The sequence below is a fragment of the Rattus norvegicus genome, chromosome 6 (assembly GCF_036323735.1).
Source record: "Rattus norvegicus strain BN/NHsdMcwi chromosome 6, GRCr8, whole genome shotgun sequence".
Taxonomy (NCBI): Eukaryota; Metazoa; Chordata; class Mammalia; order Rodentia; family Muridae; genus Rattus; species Rattus norvegicus.
The window spans coordinates 14,727,559-14,749,970 of NC_086024.1; the positions used below are offsets into that span (position 1 = coordinate 14,727,559).

At 48.2% G+C, this 22,412-nt stretch overlaps 1 protein-coding gene across 3 annotated transcripts; it reads left to right on the plus strand.

Moving 5' to 3' along the window:
* Positions 1-197: 197 nt before the first annotated feature.
* Six2 (SIX homeobox 2) lies at positions 198-6,661 on the plus strand. 3 transcript variants are annotated; one of them, XM_039112617.2, is made up of 2 exons: positions 198-1,059; positions 5,556-6,661. In XM_039112617.2, exons 1-2 carry the CDS (start codon positions 500-502, stop codon positions 5,611-5,613), a joined length of 618 nt encoding a protein of 205 aa, XP_038968545.1. In that variant the 5' UTR covers positions 198-499; the 3' UTR covers positions 5,614-6,661. The 3 variants fall into 3 exon arrangements, with proteins under 3 accessions (XP_038968545.1, XP_038968544.1, NP_001178837.1); XM_039112616.2 differs by lacking the exon at positions 5,556-6,661 and adding an exon at positions 3,052-4,288 and having other exon boundaries at positions 204-1,065; NM_001191908.1 differs by lacking the exon at positions 5,556-6,661 and adding an exon at positions 3,052-3,818 and having other exon boundaries at positions 500-1,059.
* The last annotated feature ends 15,751 nt before the right edge of the window (positions 6,662-22,412 follow it).

The window sequence follows — 22,412 nt, forward strand, 5'->3', positions numbered from 1 at the left end:
CCGGGCCGCGGTGGCTCGGGTTACCGGTGACTGACAGCGTCTCCATGGCGAATAATTTGACTCGACTATTGTCTGGCGCGGGCAGGCCCCGGGTCAGATAACCCGACCAATCAGGGCGCGGGCCGCCGCGCCTCATGCCCGCTTAGAATAATATTATTAAAAAAGCTGCGAGCGAGCTAGACGGGAGGGAGAGCGAACGAGCGAGGAGCGGGCGAGCGAGCGGCGGGCGGGCGCGGAGCATGCGGAGCGGCGCCCCGGGCGGCCCCCGGGCTTGGGCGCGGGCAAGGCACGCGGGCGGCGGGGGCGCGGAGCTGCGCGGGGCCGGCGGCGGGAGCGAGGACAGATCGCAGTGACTCAGGAGCGGCTCCGGAGCCGGCGTCTGGCCAGGGGGCCCCGCCCGCCTGTCGGCCGGCCCGGGCCGGCGGGGAGGCGCCCATGCGGGGCCGCAAGGCGCGGTGAGGGCGCGCGCGGGCGGGCGGGCGGGCGCGCAGCCGGCACCATGTCCATGCTGCCCACCTTCGGCTTCACGCAGGAGCAAGTGGCGTGCGTGTGCGAGGTGCTGCAGCAGGGCGGCAACATCGAGCGGCTAGGTCGCTTCCTGTGGTCGCTGCCTGCCTGCGAGCACCTCCACAAGAATGAAAGCGTGCTCAAGGCCAAGGCCGTGGTGGCCTTTCACCGGGGCAACTTCCGCGAGCTCTACAAAATCCTGGAGAGCCACCAGTTCTCGCCGCACAACCACGCCAAGCTGCAGCAGCTGTGGCTCAAGGCGCACTACATCGAGGCGGAGAAGCTGCGCGGCCGGCCCCTGGGCGCCGTGGGCAAGTACCGCGTGCGGCGCAAGTTCCCGCTGCCCCGCTCCATCTGGGACGGCGAGGAGACCAGCTACTGCTTCAAGGAGAAGAGCCGCAGCGTGCTGCGCGAGTGGTATGCGCACAACCCTTACCCGTCGCCGCGGGAGAAGCGCGAGCTGGCCGAGGCCACCGGCCTCACCACCACGCAGGTCAGCAACTGGTTCAAAAACCGGCGGCAGCGCGACAGGGCGGCGGAGGCCAAGGAAAGGTACGAGTAAGTGAGCATCGGCGCCGACTTCCCTTGTCCCGGGAGGAACGGGGTGCGGGGTTGGGGGTTGGGTTTGGGGGGAGGGCTCCTGGGCAGGACTAAATCGCACCCGGGCCCCGGTGCAACCTCGGCTGCAGCTCAAAACAGCGCTTAGTCTCTTTTTTGGAGACTGAGCAGGCGGGAATTTGTCTAAAGCGGGCAAAGTGGGCGTAAGTTCTCAGTAACTAATTCTGCAGTCGCTTGTGGACTAGATTGGAAAAACAGAGAGTTTCAGAGAGGGCAGGGCTGTGGGCCTGAATCCCCTACGAGGAAGGCTCAGGGCCTTATCTTCCTCTGATAACCAAATGAGTCGAGGATCAGGGAGTTTAGGACGTCACCTCCAAGGTAAAGCGGTTTTTTTAGGGGTTAGAGCTGGGATTGGAAACTTCGTAGTATTATCTGGGTAATGAAGGTAACATCTAGGCAAGAATATTCCTTTTCTGGGCATAAGAGCTGGACACAAGAGAGTTGGGAGTTATCCCGCGTGAAAAGGCCTCGGGGAGGAAGTGTCAGCTGTGGGAGAGAAGGCAAGCACACACCCCTTTTCTGACCTGCTGAATACCGCAAGACTTCCCTGGATTGGGCAGACCCTTGACTTTTGTCTCCTCTGGTCCTGCTCTCTTTCACGGGCAAGTCGGGTGTGTGAGGTAAACTGGGATCTGTCGAAGGGCTGGGAGTTTTCCATCAGTTTTCTTTTCTATCGGAATCCAAGACTTTCTGAACTAAACTAAGCTATACCCCCGTGACTGTCTGCATTCCTCCTCCGAGCTTAAATCTGGACAAAGAAACTAGGGAAATGGAGAGAAATGGATTATGGGAACAGAAGTTTTCCTTCGGGGAACAGCAAAACAAGACACCTGGGTTAGTTGATGTGGATTTGTTCGACACAGTTCCAATGATCCTAGTCCAGGATAAGGGCGTTGGACAGTAGGAACAGAAGGACAAGCTGCAGACTGCACCTGGGTATTTGAAAGCTTCAAGTTGGACTATCGGTGAGGATATGTCTCACTCATTCCTCCCAAGAAATCTGAAAGAACGGCCGTTAGGAATCCACAAATAGGTTTTACCCAGGATTTCAAATGTCCACATCTGGGCAGGGGCTGTCCACAAAAGCAGAGTAGAAGATGGATTCATTTATGATGGGTTCCCCTTTCTCGGGCTGGTACTGAGTACTGGCTCGCCAAGGACCAAGCGGCGCGGGTTCCAGGCCCCAGGTGGGAGCTACAGATTATGCCCTCTTGTTTCTGCTTAGGATCTGAGCCAGCTCTAACCACCCTGCCCTTCCTTCTGCCTTCTCCTTGGGGCTGCTCTCCATACTGAGCGTCCAGTCACCTGGCTAAACTTTTCAGTCGAGGGCTAGGGAAAGGAGTCCTGCATTCACAAAGTCCCATCTTTCTGCCCAGTCCAATAGAGCTCACAGAGCCTGCTCAGTTCGGAATCAGGGAACATACTCTCAGTAACAACCGGGTGTTTCCCTTGCAAAGAGAAAGGCAAAGGGAAACTAGGCCGGTGCCTACCGAACTCTAAGTGGGCCCCTCAGCCTGGGGCCGCTGTACCTGAAGCTTCTTGTCCCTACTTCTACCCAGCAAAGCTCGTTTGTCCGGCCTACGTGCTTTGAAAATCCTGGTGTTTTCCCTCACTCCCCTAACCCCTGGCACCCCACTTCGGTGCAAGGCGGGAAAGGAATGAGGTTGGAGACAGGACCTGACAAGAGCAGGAAAGGTAGTCATCAAATTAAGAACGTGAACTGATACAGGGAGAGAGACAAGAGAAAAACGAGAGTGTTGAGGGTTTGAGAACGCAATAAAGAACCGAAGGCCAGGTGTGGGGGATGATAGAAACGGAAGTCACCCTTTTGCAACCGCAGCGGCCCCAGGTGCTGGTATCCTGAGGGGTGGCACGGAGTGGCCTTGGTTTCCCGCTGACCTCGATCCTTTCCTCCCGCGCTTGCAGGGAGAACAGCGAGAACTCCAATTCCAGTAGCCACAACCCGCTGGCTTCCTCGCTCAATGGCAGCGGCAAGTCGGTGCTAGGCAGTTCCGAGGACGAGAAGACGCCGTCGGGGACTCCAGACCACTCGTCATCCAGTCCCGCACTGTTGCTCAGCCCGCCGCCGCCCCCTGGGTTGCCTTCCCTACACAGCCTGGGCCACCCTCCGGGCCCGAGCGCAGTGCCCGTGCCAGTGCCCGGTGGAGGCGGCGCGGATCCACTGCAGCATCACCACAGCCTGCAGGACTCCATACTCAACCCCATGTCGGCCAACCTTGTGGACCTAGGCTCCTAGAGCTCTGCTCGCCTCCCGGCGCTTGCTTTCCGTGCTTGGTGCGGGGACTTGAGAGGCGGTGTGGGAGGGCGGTAGATTGGAGTCTGGACCGGGTACTGGAAGACTGCCCTGCCACGCTGGAGCGGCAGAACCGGCGGCGGGACAAAGTGGACAATGGTCTGCTCGGGGTCCTTTGCGGGATTCATTCTCAAGTTGCTTTTGAGATCCTTTGGAGGCCAGGGACCTAGTCTTGAACTGGGCAAGGGAATAAATTATAAACGACCACCACCCCTTTTAAAATCTCTTCCCTTTCTCTTGCTCTTTTCTTTCCTCCATTTTCCCTTCGGGTTTCTTATGTCTCCTCTTTTCATTTTTTTCTCTCTGCCTCTTTTTGCTTTTCTTTTTCCCCTTTATACATTTCTGGATCTCTCTCTCTCTCTCTCTCTCTCTCTCTCTCTCTCTCTCTCTCTCATTTCTCACATCGTACCCTTAGTCTTCTGGCCATCTATTTGAGTCCGTTTTCTAACTTTCTAAGAGTCCATCTGACATGATGTGAATGGAGGTAGACATCCTTCCTGGGCCTTTGGTCCTCAAAGACAGCAGCTCTCTCCTCTCAATGTGAGCCCGAGGTGCCAGCTTCTGCCTAATAAATGAAAAGGAAAGGCTGCACTTCAGCAGCACCTGAAAGTCTCTCTCTCTCTCTCTCTCTCTCTCTCTCTCTCTCTCTCTCTCTCTCTCTCTCCCCCCCCCACTCGGTCCTCCCCACCGCGCTGGTTCTCCTCTTCCTCCTGGGACTGTGGCCTCCGTGCTCCTAGCCCAGAGTGCCTCCGCAGCCGCAGACTTGCCTGTTCCTTTTTATGCCCTCATGTGAATGTTCGTCGGGAGATATTTCTGCTTTTATTTTATAATAAAATTAGAAATCATAAATATATGGATATATGCCCCGAGGCCCGGTGGCTTCACGTGTCCGGGCGTCTGATTTCCCTAACAGGGACTGGAATCTCTACAGGGACTGGTGGGCAGGTCTGGGTAGTGATAGGCCGGCAGAGGACTGCAAACCTGGAACAACCTTCCCTCGATGTGTGTCTCTGGCAAGGTGAAGGAATGGGACTGAAAACTCCGAAACCTCCCTGTGAGACCTCAGTCCGTTTTCTCCGCAGAGCGCTCTGCAGAAACACGGACCAGACTTTCGCTTCCCCCGTAGCCACCTCCGGGAGCGCCACACCCCCACCCCCACGCCTGATATTTCCCCCCATCTCTGTGTTTGTTGAAGAGGTGAGAAAGCGTGCGTGCAGAAGTACTAAATGACTTTGGAGTTGTGGGATCTGGGAGGGAAATTGGGAGGTTTTGAGTGTGAATACTCCTCCGCATGGTCGAAGTCACTAGAACTGGAAACCACACGGTGGGCAGAGTCACAGGACCGGTAGCAGTGACTGAGACCAAGGTTCCCAGAAGCGGAAAGGTCTCTGAGTCTGGCAACCTACATCAGATACAGTGGAGGAGAAAGAGAGCGGATCGCCAGCGGTACAGCCGGTATTGTTCCTGCTGCCAAGTGGGCACACTGACTTCCACGGGCAGCCCAGGAATGCCTCAGCGTGGTGCCCTGCGATTGCTGCTCTAGCTGTAAATAAGTCTACAGTATTACTCTCGGCCTGGAGTTTTAGCCCCCCACCCTTGTCTAACAGGTCCAGGCCGGTCCAGTCGAATTCAAACCAGGCAAAACTCACTGAGAAGAAAGTTAAGGCTTCTCAGTATTGATTCTCAGTAAGAGTAACCGCTGCGCAGGACTTGAAGGGAAGCGGCCCCTCGCTGGCCTGGAAGGGGTGGAGGGGAGCAGGCAGTTTTGGGGTCCTAGGGGGACTTTTCCTTTCTATTAAAAAAACCACCACTTTCTGTTTTGACCATAAACTCAGAAAGACTCTTCGCTCAGATTTTTTATCAAGAATTTCTTCACCCACGACTGAGGCAGTTGAATGAACTGACCAGGTCTTACCTGCCTGGAGTTCGAAGGGAATGTACCACCCTAGGAAGACTCCTAGAGGCTGGGTTCCTACACACACACACACACACACACACACACACCACCCAATTTCTGCTCAGAAGAGAAATCCCAACCCTGGGAGTATCCTTGGACCCTTGAAGTTGCTGCTTCCAGAATGCACTCCCTGAAACTGGTTTGCTCTGTCTGTTTCAGACTGAACAGCCCAACTTCCTCCGACTTGAGGTGTGCAGAACTAGAAGCTATTGCCTGAAAGTCTGTCTGGAGAATTCCAAACGAAGTCGCCTGTGTCAGCCCACTTGGCCAGACTGCTTGGTGATGTCATAGCCCACACTTCTGCACAATTACTTTGCTGGAGAAAGAAGACCCAGTAGCCTGTACCTTCCAAGTCACCCCTAGTCTCAAGCTTGCAGGGAAACAGACTGTTGAGTATTACGTAGCAAAGAGAATACATGTTTAATTGTTTCTGGTCACAATTATTGAAAGGCTGCTATAGTCCATCCATTTTGGATAGCACTAAAATCTATCTCAATTAGCCTCCCAGGGAAACAGATTATAGCATCTGTTGTTAATACCTCCGCTCAAATACAGAAGCAAGCATACAGGCTCCCAAAATACTGTCACACAAGCACTCTCCCTCATTAACCTATGTATAAGGTAGTGTACAGTGAACCTGTCTAGTGTTGTGAACTTGAACACACAACACATCTACATACCACGCTTTCTCCACTTCAGATTTCTCTCCAAGAAACACAGCTGTCCCCTGTTGTCTCTGCCCACTACTATTCCTGCAGGGTGACCTGCTGATGTCAGAGAAGTGATTTGTAGAGGGGCTTACAGGTTAGGCCCTCTGTACCTAGCTACTTGTCCAGAAAAGGAACTGATCCCAGCCTAGATATGGCAGCTGAAGAGCGATCCTAACAGAAGCACTCTCTCTAATGTCTGCCCGGGTGGGACCCCTGACCTAAGTTCCTGGTGCCCTAGGAGGCAGGGATCTGTGAAGTGGCTTCAGAGCACCTTGGGTTTGCTAGGGCTCTCATCTTTCATTCTTCCTCTCTCAGCTAGCCTGGAAAATAGGTATTTAAACACTGAGAAAAAGATGCAGAAATCCACTGAATAAGCCGTTGCTCCCTTCAGAACGTGAAAACTGGACATAAAATATGATGGTGACTTGTAAAAACCACTCAGACTCAGTGAACACTATTTATTCTTATGGGGCCTTCTTCCATCTGCTTCCTATAACCTACCTCACCCCAGCAGCCAAGGGATTTTACCCTGGGACCTGGGGACATAAGTGTCCCTTCCTGCTCTGCTGGCAGTGCTAAAGGATGCCCTTCAGTTTGATCCTAAGCAGGTAATACACCCACACAGTCCTGGAGTGTTGAAGGCAGCAGGATCCAGTCATTAGGAGCATTGGACAAGACTTGGTGGGGGTGGGGGTGGGGGTGGGGGTGGTGGACAACTCTGCCTTGGGGGTTAAAACAAAACCACAGGGGTTCAGAGCAGCCCGTAAGCCCTCCCTGCCTACTTTCTGGAGTACTTGCGTCAGAATCTTCTGAGGGGCATCTTAAGGGAGTGGCACCCCTGTCTAGAGAGCAGGTGGTGGTTCCGGTATCCACAGCCAGGAAACGGTAAGCAAAGCCAGGAAGATTGGGGCGCATTGGACTTCTGGGAGAAAACCAGAGCCCACCGCCACAGAGCAAAGAATCTGGGAAGTCTCCATGGCCCTACCTGCTCAACATATGCAGGGACTCCGGAAGAGACACCAAGGCTTTTATTGAAAAACCTGCCCAGAGCCCTTGCCAGAACTAGGAGAGTCTGAAATGGGTGAACTTCCACCGAGGAGCAATAAGCCTGGGCTGGCCCAACTCTGCCCTTCCTTTTCTCGCTTCCTGTTGTAAGGTAGTCCTCGTGGCTGGACTTCCTCCTGGACACCTCGCGGTGATGGTGAGGAAAGAAAGGAAAGGATTCCTGCCGCCTGAGTTTAGGGGTAGGGTTGCTAACCAGGTGGTGACCCCAGCCTGGTACATCCTGGTGTCAAGGCTTAGGCCACTGTACACTGTCCCGGAGGAATCTCTTGTGGAAATTTCTTCGGTGTCTATAAGATTGGAATTAGGAGGAGGATGGAGGGTGAAATCCGAACGAGCAGAAGCCCATTGTACCGGGAGCACCTCAGAGGAGTCGGGACATGGGGCCCAATCAAGACTTTTGCCCACTCCTGAGCGAGCCCAAAATAATGCGAATCTTTAAGACCAACACAGTCGGGCACCACCGACTTCGAAAAAGCTTGAAACACTCCACCTTCTGAAGCCGTGGCCTCGGCGAGGAGAGGCCTAAACGTTTTGGACTGGTAGTAGAAAGACATCCACAAGCCGGCCATCCCGGGAAGGGAAGCCAGGTGGGCGCGGACGACGTTACCCCTGGGATTCGGATGCTTTCTTCGGGGTCGGGATCTTCGCTTCGGATGCCCCGGCAGGGAGTCGGGCTTCACAGCGCAAGGGCCTGTTAGGAGAACATCGGGTTCGTCCCAGTGAGTGGCAGCACTCGGGTCTTTGCAGCACCTCGGCCCTTATTCCCTTTCACCACGGCTTAACCCGGGGCAGACTCGACTCTCCTAGCAGGGGACCACTCCCTCAGAAGTTCATTGTTAGCAGAATTAGCGCGTAACTTTCGTGGTGACTGGTATCTGCTTCATTCTTGCTTCCACAGAACAACACACTGTCATTATGGATAAGAGAAATTGAAGCCCCAGGTTAGAGGAATTATCAGGGTGGGACAGGTTCCCGGGGCGAATAGGACATTTGAAATTGATCTTTGAAACTGCAGCTCACGGTCTTCCCAGGTTATGAGCTGTTTCCGAGGAAGCGCAGTGCTCAGTGTGTAGAGGAGTTCCTGTAGCTCTGAGTGGCAGGGCTGACTCTTGGGTCCGTCACTGGAGGACGTAGGGCTAGCTGCAGGCACAGATGCCGCGGGGTTTGTACGACATAGGTTAATGCCAAGGGAAAGCAACACATTGCTAATTGCCAGTTTCTCCCGGAGCCCTCTAGCATGGAGAGCTGCACAAGAGATTTTCTCCGCCGCTGGTTATCCGGAGTAAAAATGAAACCTTGAGACCCCAGGTAAGCCTGCAGATCTCTCTTGCTCCCCGTGCGACTCCCACCTCACTCGGGCCTTTATGCTGAGGAAGGCAGGATGAGCCTTGACGAGGGAGCGCCCTGCGGACATGAGTTCTTGTCGCTTCTCCTCTTTGCTTCTTTAGCCCCGGTCCGAAGCGTGCCTCTCTTCCAGCAGACAGCACATTAAAGCTGCCACTTCATTCACACTGTTTTCCTCTGGGATGTGAGGAAGGCCAGAATACAGATGGACCATCCGGCGAATTTCCCCTCACAGGCCTCTCTGAAAGCAGCCACCTATCCCCTCCCCAGCCAGCAGGGGCACAGTGGTGGTTCAAGCTCTCCCAAGCGATTCGGCCCGGTTCAAAACGTGGTGTGTTTTTTTTTTGGGGGGGGGGGGGAGAACCCATCAGAGGCCCAGGAAAGCCATCAGGAGCCACTTGAACCGATGAAGGTGGTCACTGATCAACAAGGGAAAGAGTAAATGTGAAAAAGATGAACCAGGTGAAGAAGGGAGCCAGGAAGTGTGCGTGACTCCTTCCTTTTCCTGCACAGCTGTCTTCCTAGGGGAGGGAGGCAGGAGAGCTCCCCAAAGCAGGGACCCTAATGGGGTAGAGGAGGTGGGGAGGGGGCTTAGAAGGACAAGAGGCGCTGAACAGTTTATAAAACCAACAAAGTCTACACAGCTTTCAGAATTTATATGGAGGCTTAGGGTCTGCCAGCCGCCTGCTGAGTTCCCTATTGTTTGACATTTGAAATTATACTGATGTCTTAGTCAGGGTTACTATTGCTGTGATGAAACACTCTGACCAAAGAAACCTGGGGAGGAAAGGGTGTATTCAGCTTATATTACCACAGCACCAGCACCATTGAAGGAAGTCAGAACAGCAACCCAAACAGGGCAGCATCCTGGAGGTAGGAGGTGATACAGAGGCCACAGACGGGTGCTATTTACTGGTTTGCTTCCTTGACTTTGCTCAGAAATGTCTTTCTTACAGAACTGAGGATCACCCAAGGATGGCACCACCCACAGTGGACTGGACCTTCCTCCACCAATAACTAATTTTAAAAATGCCTTACAGGTAGAACTTATGGAGACAGTTTTTTAATTGAGATTCTCTCCTTTCAGGTGACTCTAGCTTGTGTGAAGTTGATATAAAACTAGCCAGGACAATTAGGTAGGCAGGTAATTCTGACTTTCACTTCACTAAGGCTTGGGGCATTATCATGAATGCTTCTCCTGAGGCAACAGGACTAATTACAGCTCTTTATGGTCTGTTTTTTAAGACGAGTTTTGAGCAGCTTTCAGACCCCAAACCAATTCAAAGAATGAAGTTTGTCCCTTTTGGGGTAAAGGCAAGGGTTCAGAGAGACAGCTGCTATCTTGGAGGTGTAGTTAGATAATGCTATAAAGACTTCAAATTACTGCGAGCCTTGCTCTCATTGGACTGAAGGCCTGCCAATTAAGGATCTCAGCAATGAGGTGGGAACCAAGGATTTTCTTAGACTGTGAATTTAAAAACAGAACAAGCACATGGTGATGGAGCACATCTTCAATCCCATCCCTCAGAGATCTCACTCTGAGTTCAAGGCCAGCCAGGAGTACAGCGTTCCAGATCAACCAAGGCTACAACAGAGAAACCCTTTCCTGCCAAACAAAACAAAAAATAATAAAACAAACAAACATAAAAAAGTAAAGCAAAAGCCCTGTGGGTGTGGGTGATGCCCAGAGGACTACAGCTCTTGTTATAATTGCTTAATTAATTTATTTTTTAATTTATTTATTTAAAAGTTATTTAGCGTGTTGCACGTGTGTATGTGCACGTGTGTGAATGTGTGTATATGTGTGCACATGTGTATTTGTGTATATGTGTGTGTGTATGTGTGTGCCATCACACTCATATATAGAGAGAGATCAGGGAGAATTTGCAGGAGGAGTTCATTCTCTCCTTCTACTATGTGGGCTCCAGAGTTTGAGCTCAGGTTGTTAGGCTTGACTACAGGTATCTTTATTCTTTGCAAGCTCAAAGCTGTAGAGTTTGTTGTTGTGTTGTTATTCTTCTTCTTCTTCTTGTTGTTCTTGTTGTTGTTGTTATTCTTGTTGTTTGGTTAGTTTGGTTTGATTTGGTTTGGTTTTCCACTAGAGAAATTGTGCAGATGTAAGACTTCCATTTATACTAACCCATTGTAATGTTATCTTTTTGGAGGCTTATGCAGAAATTAAGCCTCACTTTATCATGGACTCATTAGTCTTTCAAGCAGTGGTTCTCAACCTGTAGGTTACGACCCCTTAGGGGGTCGAATGGCCCTTTCACAAGGGTCACCTAAGACCATCAGAAAATACATATTAACATTATGATCGTAACAGTAGCAAATTATAGTTGTGAAGTAGCAACAGAAATAACTTCATGATTGGGGTCGCCACACATGAGGAGCTGTATTAAAGGATCGAAGCATTAGGACCGGTGAGAACCACTTCTTTAAAGGAATAGATAAAGCAGTCATTCTGAAGGCAAATACTAATTCATAGGAAGAGATCTCAGGAGGTACCTTAGTTAGGATTTCATTGCTGTGAAGAGACACCATGACCAAGGCAACTCTTATGAAGACAAACAGTTAATTGGGGCTGACTTACAGTTCAGTCCATTATCATCACAGCAGGAAACATGGCAGCCTAGAGGCCAACATGGTGCTGGAGAAGGAGCCAAGAGTTCTGCTTCTTGATCCAAATGCAACCAGGAGAGGACTCTTTCCACACTGGGCAGAGCTTGAATGAAGAGACCTGAATGCCCATCTCCACAGTGACACACTTTCTCCAACAAAGCCATACCTCCTAATAGTGCCACTTCATGGGCTGAGCATTCAAACACATGAGTCTCTGGGAGCCAAACCTATTTAAACCAACCCAGGAGGGTCAAGGACAGGGTGGAAAGGCTCTAGGGTAAGATATGGAGGGTAGATAGAGCCAAGACACATCTACAGAGTTGGGCAGAGTTCAGTGAGGCAGCAGCTATCTCCTATCCCAAAGAACGAGGACTTGGGACCACAGGCAAGTGTGATGTTTTAGATACCAAACCAGACGCGAGGAAACTGAAAGTCTGCCACATCTGTTAGCTGTGTCATCCAGAACCTACTCTGGGCCTGGGGTGCTCGACACAGGCCAGCTTCCAGTGTGGCTAGTGCTGAGGCCAGGAGCAGAAAGAGAGACTGTGGCTGGTCTAGGGTGGAGCAAAGACCAAAAGCTCAGCAGACTTCGAACGTTGGATTTCGATCTTTGCCCAGGCTAGATACATGCAGTGTGGTTCTTTTGTATAATATTCTCAGCTAGCCCTAAGGTGATCTTAACACTATGCAATATGATGTGTTGTTAGTTCAGGACATCTAGTAGGTCACATGTAGGAGAAACCTTCACCCTGTAATAGGCTCATCTTACAATGGCCTTGCTGGGATGAGAGACCACTGTAAGCCCCACAACCACTCTGCTTCTGGGGCTTGAATGGTAATGGCGGAGTCACCTAGCAGGTCATTCACTGAAGACAGAAGTGCAGTAGGCTGTGTTCCTAAATGAGTGCATGGACTATAGCACCCACCTACCCAAAAGAACACTCTAGAACAGCAAGGAAGAAACATTCAGTTCCCAGCGTCACGGGCCCTGCAGGCACCATTTACACTGGGGCACAGCATCATGATGAAGGGCAGCCAGCTAAACAAACTCCAGTGTGGGCGGGTGACGGCTCTGTGTCGTGTTTGTAAAGTGAAAAGTCCTCCTCTCTGACTCTTACATGTGCCGCTCAGTGACACAGACCACAGCAGGTACTGAAGAGCTTTAGAAAGTAAACACAGATAATGATTCTTCTGGAACCGGTGCTTTGAATGAGGCTGTGCTCCCCTTGTGAATCAGACTGCTCATATCCTGAGACTCTCCTCCCTGGGATGTGTAAGAATGGGTGGGAGTAGGGATGAGGAAGAGAGAGGAGGGAAACTGAAGCTAGCATATGAAAGAAGAACATGGAATTCTGGGTAACCCAAGCACAGTGCTTGCACACACATCCACAGCTTTGTGGCAGCAAAGAGCACTTCATGGGAGCCTGAAGATTTGTCATTTACCTCTACTCTCTTCTGATGAGACAGAGAGAGAGAGAGAGAGACAGACAGACAGACAGACAGAGACAGAGGGTGGGGCCAGGAACATGTGGAGAGAGAGGGGGGAGGGAAGGAAAAGAGAAGGGACAAAGTAAGAGGGAAGAGGGTAAGAGAGAGAGGAGAGGGCAAGCAGCCCCCTTTATACTGAGTCAAGCATATCTACCTGGCTATTGCCAGGTAACTGTGGGGCGGAGCCTAGAAGGAGTGTTAACACTGTTAATACTCAAATTTGGCTTGGAAGACATTTATTTAAACCTACCGTCTTTGAGTTGCTGAGACTTTGAAATTACTTTGGAAAACAAAACAAAACAAACAAATAAAAACCTCTCTAGAGCTAGTTAGAGCTAGTCGGTGGGTAATGGATTTGTTGTGCAATCTTGACAATCCGAGTTCAATGCTTGAAACTTATAAATGTGAAGGATTGGACACCCCACACATCATATATACATACAATGATACTAATTGATAATAATTTGTCAAAACTCTAGTAAAAATGGAATAAATGATAACCCCCCAAACCCAGCCCTTTGAAAACACAGTGAAAAAAAAAAAAAGAAATAGAGACCAGTCATGACCACTGTCATGGCCAACTTTTTCAGAACTCTTTAATGCTAAAAGCATCCAGGAACAGGGTCCTTGGTGTGGTTTGTGACAGTGAGCTCTCCTGCAGTGTAACTTACTGTAGTCCCATCTCCCACTTAGCAAGTGAGCAGTAGTCAGGAAAATAAACAAACCATCTTCAAAACAGTCACAGCGCAGGAGGGAGCAGAGGGCACCTCCACTGCAGTGTTTGCCGTTGGTCTGTCTGCCTCCTCCTGGGACCCCTGCTCTAAACATTGTCTTTTTATGAGCCTGCCTGACTAAAACTTGTGTGTGTCGAAGCCACTGACACAGAGCATTTATCAGAAACCTCCACAGGCAACTGCTTCAGTTTCTGCTGCCTGAGGCCCTTGGATAACAAATAACAGAATAACCAAAAAACTTGGGTGGAAAGGCTGGATGGAGTAGTATGCTTTTGGGGAATGGGGGCTTGCAAAGCTACAACATGGTCTCAGAAACAGGGAAGAGTGTGCGCATGCCTAAAGCTGTAGGCAAGAGTGCGCATGCCTAAGGCTGTAGGCAAGAGTGAGCATGCTTAAGACTGTATGTAAGGAAGGAAACAGACCGGATAAACAGTTCTCTGCACCCAAATCCCGTGGGAGGGAGAGCTAAACCTACAGAGAGGCAGACACGCCTGGGAAACCAGAAGAGACTGCACTCTGCGCACATCCAGACGCCAGAGGAAAACACCAAACGCCATCTAGAACCCTGGTGCACAGAGGCTCCCGGAAAGAGGGCACAGATCTCCTCGGTTGCTGCTGCCGAGGAGAGGACTTAGGCAGTACCCCACGAGGACACTTGAGCCTCGGAACCTCAGGTAGGACCAACTTTTCCCCTGCAAGTGACCTGCCTGGTGAACTCAGGACACACAGAGGCAAAATTCCTCTGGGACCGGGCACTTCCTGTGTTTACCGGAAGTCCCACACCCGCGGATCCCGGCCCGCAGCAGCTCTCTGCTCCCAAACCCCGTGGGAGAGAGACCTCACCGCCTGGTCAGGTGGGCACTCCTGAGGCTGCAGAGCAGAGGAGACCACCAACACTGCCCACCCCTGCCCACATCCCTGGCCCAAGAGGAAACTGTATAAGGCCTCTGGGTTCCCGTAGGGGAGGGCCCAGGAGCGGCAGGACCCCTGCGCCTGAGACACCGCCGGAACCTGAAGGAAACAGACCGGATAAACAGTTCTCTGCACCCAAATCCCGTGGGAGGGAGAGCTAAAACTACAGAGAGGCAGACACGCCTGGGAAACCAGAAGAGACTGCACTCTGCGCACATCCAGACGCCAGAGGAAAACACCAAACGCCATCTGGAACCCTGGTGCACGGAGGCTCCCGGAAAGAGGGCACAGATCTCCTCGGTTGCTGCCGCCGAGGAGAGGACTTAGGCAGTACCCCACGAGCACACTTGAGCCTCGGAAACTCAGGTAAGACCAACTTTTCCCCTGCAAGTGACCTGCCTGGTGAACTCAAGACACAGGCCCACAGGAACAGCTGAAGACCTGTAGAGAGGAAAACCTACACGCCCGAAAGCAGAACACTCTGTCCCCATAACTGGCTGAAAGAAAACAGGAAAACAGGTCTACAGCACTCCTGACACACAGGCTTATAGGACAGTCTAGCCACTGTCAGAAATAGCAGAACAAAGTAACACTAGAGATAATCTGATGGCGGGAGGCAAGCGCAGGAACCCAAGCAACAGAAACCAAGACTACATGGCATCATCGGAGCCCAATTCTCCCACCAAAATAAACATGGAATATCCAAACACACCAGAAAAGCAAGATCTAGTTTCAAAATCATATTTGATCATGATGCTGGAGGACCTCAAGAAAGACGTGAAGAACTCCCTTAGAGAACAAGTAGAAGCCTACAGAGAGGAATCGCAAAAATCCCTGAAAGAATTCCAGGAAAACACAATCAAACAGTTGAAGGAATTAAAAATGGAAATAGAAGCAATCAAGAAAGAACACATGGAAACAACCCTGGATATAGAAAATCAAAAGAAAAGACAAGGAGCTGTAGATAGAAGCCTCACCAACAGAATACAAGAGATGGAAGAGAGAATCTCAGGAGCAGAAGATTCCATAGAAATCATTGACTCAACTGTCAAAGATAATGTAAAGCGGAAAAAGCTACTGGTCCAAAACATACAGGAAATCCAGGACTCAATGAGAAGATCAAACCTAAGGAGAATAGGTATAGAAGAGAGTGAAGACTCCCAGCTCAAAGGACCAGTAAATATCTTCAACAAAATCATAGAAGAAAACTTCCCTAACCTAAAAAAAGAGATACCCATAGGCATATAAGAAGCCTACAGAACTCCAAATAGATTGGACCAGAAAAGAAACACCTCCCGTCACATAATAGTCAAAACACCAAACGCACAAAATAAAGAAAGAATATTAAAAGCAGTAAGGGAAAAAGGTCAAGTAACATATAAAGGCAGACCTATCAGAATCACACCAGACTTTTCGCCAGAAACTATGAAGGCCAGAAGATCCTGGACAGATGTCATACAGACCCTAAGAGAACACAAGTGCCAGCCCAGGTTACTGTATCCTGCAAAACTCTCAATTAACATAGATGGAGAAACCAAGATATTCCATGACAAAACCAAATTTACACAATATCTTTCTACAAATCCAGCACTACAAAGGATAATAAAGGGTAAAGCCCAACATAAGGAGGCAAGCTATACCCTAGAAGAAGCAAGAAACTAATCGTCTTGGCAACAAAACAAAGAGAATGAAAACACACAAACATAACCTCACATCCAAATATGAATATAACAGAAGCAATAATCACTATTCCTTAATATCTCTCAACATCAATGGCCTCAACTCCCCAATAAAAAGACATAGATTAACAAACTGGATACGCAACAAGGACCCTGCATTCTGCTGCCTACAGGAAACACACCTCAGAGACAAAGACAGACATTACCTCAGAGTGAAAGGCTGGAAAACAATTTTCCAAGCAAATGGTCAGAAGAAGCAAGCTGGAGTAGCCATTCTAATATCAAATAAAATCAATTTCCAACTAAAAGTCATCAAAAAAGATAAGGAAGGACACTTCATATTCATCAAAGGAAAAATCCACCAAGATGAACTCTCAATCCTAAATATCTATGCCCCAAATACAAGGGCACCTACATACGTAAAAGAAACCTTACTAAAGCTCAAAACACACATTGCACCTCACACAATAATAGTGGGAGATTTCAACACCCCACTCTCATCAATGGACAGATCATGGAAACAGAAATTAAACAGAGATGTAGACAGACTAAGAGAAGTCATGAGCCAAATGGACTTAATGGATATTTATAGAACATTCTATCCTAAAGCAAAAGGATATACCTTCTTCTCAGCTCCTCATGGTACTTTCTCCAAAATTGACCATATAATTGGTCAAAAAACGGGCCTCAACAGGTACAGAAAGATAGAAATAATCCCATGCGTGCTATCGGACCACCACGGCCTAAAACTGGTCTTCAATAACAATCAAGGAAGAATGCCCACATATACTTGGAAATTGAACAATGCTCTACTCAATGATAACCTGGTCAAGGAAGAAATAAAGAAAGAAATTAAAAACTTTTTAGAATTTAATGAAAATGAAGGTACAACATACCCAAACTTATGGGACACAATGAAAGCTGTGCTAAGAGGAAAACTCATAGCGCTGAGTGCCTGCAGAAAGAAGCAGGAAAGAGCATATGTCAGCAGCTTGACAGCACACCTAAAAGCTCTAGAACAAAAAGAAGCAAATACACCCAGGAGGAGTAGAAGGCAGGAAATAATCAAACTCAGAGCTGAAATCAACCAAGTAGAAACAAAAAGGACCATAGAAAGAATCAACAGAACCAAAAGTTGGTTCTTTTGAGAAAATCAACAAGATAGATAAACCCTTAGCCAGACTAACGAGAGGACACAGAGAGTGCTTCCAAATTAACAAAATCAGAAATGAAAAGGGAGACATAACTACAGATTCAGAGGAAATTCAAAAAATCATCAGATCTTACTATAAAAGCCTATATTCAACAAAACTTGAAAATCTTCAGGAAATGGACAATTTCCTAGACAGATACCAGGTATCGAAGTTAAATCAGGAACAGATAAACCAGTTAAACAACCCCATAACTCCTAAGGAAATAGAAGCAGTCATTAAAGGTCCCCAACCAAAAAGAGCCCAGGTCCAGACGGGTTTAGTGCAGAATTCTATCAAACCTTCATAGAAGACCTTATACCAATATTATCCAAACTATTCCACAAAATTGAAACAGATGGAGCCCTACCGAATTCCTTCTATGAAGCCACAATTACTCTTATACCTAAACCACACAAAGACCCAACAAAGAAAGAGAACTTCAGACCAATTTCCCTTATGAATATCGACGCAAAAATACTCAATAAAATTCTGGCAAACAGAATTCAAGAGCACATCAAAACAATCATCCACCATGATCAAGTAGGCTTCATCCCAGGCATGCAGGGATGGTTTAATATAAGGAAAACCATCAACGTGATCCATCATATAAACAAACTGAAAGAACAAAACCACATGATCATTTCATTAGATGCTGAGAAAGCATTTGACAAAATTCAACACCCCTGTTGGGGATTTAGCTCAGTGGTAGAGCGCTTGCCTAGGAAGCGCAAGGCCCTGGGTTCGGTCCCCAGCTCTGGAAAAAAAAAAAAAAAAGAACCAAAAAAAAAAAAATCCTTTAAAAAAAAAAAATTCAACACCCCTTCATGATAAAAGTCCTGGAAAGAATAGGTATTCAAGGCCCATACCTAAACATAGTAAAAGCCATATACAGCAAACCAGTTGCTAACATTAAACTAAGTGGAGAGAAACTTGAAGCAATCCCACTAAAATCAGGGACTAGACAAGGCTGCCCACTCTCTCCCTACTTATTCAATATAGTTCTTGAAGTTCTAGCCAGAGCAATCAGACAACAAAAGGAGATCAAGGGGATACAGATCGGAAAAGAAGAGGTCAAAATATCACTATTTGCAGACGACATGATAGTATATTTAAGTGATCCCAAAAGTTCCACCAGAGAACTACTAAAGCTGATAAACAACTTCAGCAAAGTGGCTGGGTATAAAATTAACTCAAATAAATCAGTTGCCTTCCTCTATACAAAAGAGAAACAAGCCGAGAAAGAAATTAGGGAAACGACACCCTTCATAATAGACCCAAATAATATAAAGTACCTCGGTGTGACTTTAATCAAGCAAGTAAAAGATCTGTACAATAAGACCTTCAAGACACTGAGGAAAGAAATTGAAGAAGACCTCAGAAGATGGAAAGATCTCCCATGCTCATGGATTGGCAGGATTAATATAGTAAAAATGGCCATTTTACCAAAAGCAATCTACAGATTCAATGCAATCCCCATCAAAATACCAATCCAATTCTTCAAAGAGTTAGACAGAACAATTTGCAAATTCATCTGGAATAACAAAAAACCCAGGATAGCTAAAGCTATCCTCAACAATAAGAGGACTTCAGGGGGAATCACTATCCCTGAACTCAAGCAGTATTACAGAGCAATAGTGATAAAAACTGCATGGTATTGGTACAGAGACAGACAGATAGACCAATGGAATAGAATTGAAGACCCAGAAATGAACCCACACACCTATGGTCACTTGATTTTTGACAAAGGAGCCAAAACCATCCAATGGAAAAAAGATAGCATTTTCAGCAAATGGTGCTGGTTCAACTGGAGGGCAACATGTAGAAGAATGCAGATCGATCCATGCTTATCACCCTGTACAAAGCTTAAGTCCAAGTGGATCAAGGACCTCCACATCAAACCAGACACACTCAAACTAATAGAAGAAAAACTAGGGAAGCATCTGGAACACATGGGCACTGGAAAAAATTTCCTGAACAAAACACCAATGGCTTATACTCTAAGATCAAGAATCGACAAATGGGATCTCATAAAACTGCAAAGCTTCTGTAAGGCAAAGGACACTGTGGTTAGGACAAAACGGCAACCAACAGATTGGGAAAAGATCTTTACCAATCCTATAACAGATAGAGGCCTTATATCCAAAATATACAAAGAACTCAAGAAGTTAGACCGCAGGGAAACAAATAACCCTATTAAAAAATGGGGTTCAGAGCTAAACAAAGAATTCACAGCTGAGGAATGCCGAATGGCTGAGAAACACCTAAAGAAATGTTCAACATCTTTAGTCATAAGGGAAATGCAAATCAAAACAACCCTGAGATTTCACCTCACACCAGTGAGAATGGCTAAGATCAAAAACTCAGGTGACAGCAGATGCTGGCGAGGATGTGGAGAAAGAGGAACACTCCTCCATTGTTGGTGGGATTGCAGACTGGTAAAACCATTCTGGAAATCAGTCTGGAGGTTCCTCAGAAAATTGGACATTGAACTGCCTGAGGATCCAGGCATAACTCTCTTGGGCATATACCCAAAAGATGCCTCAACATATAAAAGAGACACGTGCTCCACTATGTTCATCGCAGCCTTATTTATAATAGCCAGAAACTGGAAAGAACCCAGATGCCCTTCAACAGAGGAATGGATACAGAAAATGTGGTACATCTACACAATGGAATATTACTCAGCTATCAAAAACAACGAGTTTATGAAATTCGTAGGCAAATGGTTGGAACTGGAAAATATCATCCTGAGTGAGCTAACCCACTCACAGAAAGACATACATGGTATGCACTCATTGATAAGTGGCTATTAGCCCAAATGCTTGAATTACCCTAGATCCCTAGAACAAAGGAAACTCAAGACGGATGATCAAAATGTGAATGCTTCACTCCTTCTTTAAATGAGGAAAAAGAATACCCTTGGCAGGGAAGGGAGAGGCAAAGATTAAAACAGAGACTGAAGGAACACCCATTCAGAGCCTGCCCCACAGGTGGCCCATACATATACAGCCACCCAATTAGACAAGATGGATGAAGCAAAGAAGTGCAGACTGACAGGAGCCGGATGTAGATCGCTCCTGAGAGACACAGCCAGAATACAGCAAATACAGAGGCGAATGCCAGCAGCAAACCACTGAACTGAGAATAGGTCCCCCGTTGAAGGAATCAGAGAAAGAACTGGAAGAGCTTGAAGGTGCTCGAGACCCCAAAAGTACAACAATGTCAAGCAACCAGAGCTTCCAGGGACTAAGCCACTACCTAAAGACTATACATGGACTGACCCTGGACTCTGTCCCCATAGGTAGCAATGAATATCCTAGTAAGAGCACCAGTGGAAGGGGAAGACCTGGGTCCTGCTAAGACTGAACCCCCAGTGAACTAGACTATGCGGGGAGGGTGGCAATGGGGGGAGGTTTGGGAGGGGAACACCCATAAGGAAGGGGAGGGGGGAGGGTGATGTTTGTCTGGAAACCGGGAAAGGGAATAACACTTGAAATGTATATAAGAAATACTCAAGTTAATAAAAAAAAAAAAAAAAAAGATGAGGAGGCCCAGAGTAACTGGGAAGAAAGAGGATAAAGGAAATAAATCCACTGGACGCAGTGCCCTTAATCCCAGCACTCAGGAGGCACAGGAGGGCCCATCTCTGAGTTGGAGGCCAGCCTGGTCTACAGAGTGAGTTCCAGGACAGTGTAGCTGTAAAGAGAAATCCTGCCTCAAAACCAAAATGAAATAGGACAATTCCCTATCCTTATTCAAACAACACACTCTTCCTTCTTGGAACCCTGCAGCCCTTTTCTGTGTGTGATTTGCATACCTCTTCTCAATATTTACCGGGTCTGCACGGTAAGTCCGAGTACTCCTATGTCACAGAAGTGTTGTTATAAAAATATATAAAATAGAAAAGGAATAATTGTCTTTTACCCCGTTAGGTCGCGCCACAGTGTCCCAAGATATCTGCTAGATATCTTGGCGGAAACACAGCCCAGCCACACACTTTCTTACACTCAAACCCTCACATAAAAGAACACACAACACAATAATCTTTGACCCAATTCGTAAGATATAATTGCCCACTTAAACATACAAAGCCCGGTACTATCCATCCCTTGAGAACATTAGTAACAACCTGTAAATACACAGAACAGAATCTTAACATCACCTGCCATCTTGTCCTGCCACGGCTTCTCCCCTCTCCTCCGCCCTCTCTCCTCCTCTCTCCCCTAGTCTCCTCCTCTTCCTTCAAACTTCTCTCCCACCCATCCTTCCTTCTCCTCCAATGACAGGCCTCCTTCTATCCTGTACCTGCCTCACCTGTGACATCATCCTACACAGAAGTACTAAAAAACTGCACTTCTGAATTCAAAGTTCCGCTGTAGGTGTTGGAGTGGCTGAGCTGGAAACAATGTTACTTCTAGATCTCCATGAGAGCTTTTTAGGAAAATGGAAATCACAACATAGCCGTGCACTAGGAAGAGGACTGTTCCCAACCACATAAATGCCTGAATGGATCTGTGCAGACATAGGCTTCCAGATTCATTCTGCTCAGAGAAGACTGAGCTACCAGGAGCAGACTCACTTCACGGGAGACTCTGTCCACGAGTATCCTATCTAATTTTCATAAGGGACCCGCAAGGCGGTACTCAGATCGCTAGATCTGTGAATGGCAGTTTGTTCTTCTAGGGATTGAGGGGGCAAGAGCATGATCCAAGCCAGGCAGGGCAGTACAGGAATTCTGGCACCCAAAAGGCTGAGATCGAGAGTTCAAGACCAGCCTTGTCTGAATAGCAAATTCCAGATTAGCCTAGACTACATGTCAAGACTCCCTCCATTACTACACACACACACACACACACACACACACACACACACACACACACACTCATGAAGATGGTAACAAATTTGAGATGATCTTTCCACAGCCCATGACCACAAATGTAGACAAGTGGCGAGCCTGGGAGGGATGGTAGCCTAGGTCCCTGGGCTGAGTGAATAGCGATGGTACAGGTTACAGCCAACTGTTCTTCGAAGACACTGACTAGTCAAGGACTCAGTCATTAAGACACCAGTGTGATTCGATTACACAGTCAACAGAGTCTATGATGTACCAGGTATCAAGCCCAGTGCTGCTTTGCAAGTGTGTGTGTGGGGGGGGGGGGAGAAAAAGAGGGGAAGGGGAAGGGAGGGGGAAGGGAGATGGGGAGGAGGGGGAGGGAGATTTTTACCTGAGGGGTGCATGAGCTAGTTCAAAGTGGTAACAGGAAGGGTT

Coding starts and splice junctions, on each gene's coding strand:
- Six2 (XM_039112616.2), top strand. CDS start 500: ATGTCCATGCTGCCCACCTTCGGCTTCACGCAGGAGCAAGTGGCGTGC. Junction 1,066..3,051: donor GAGGCCAAGGAAAGGTACGA/GTAAGTGAGCAT, acceptor CCGCGCTTGCAG/GGAGAACAGCGAGAACTCCA.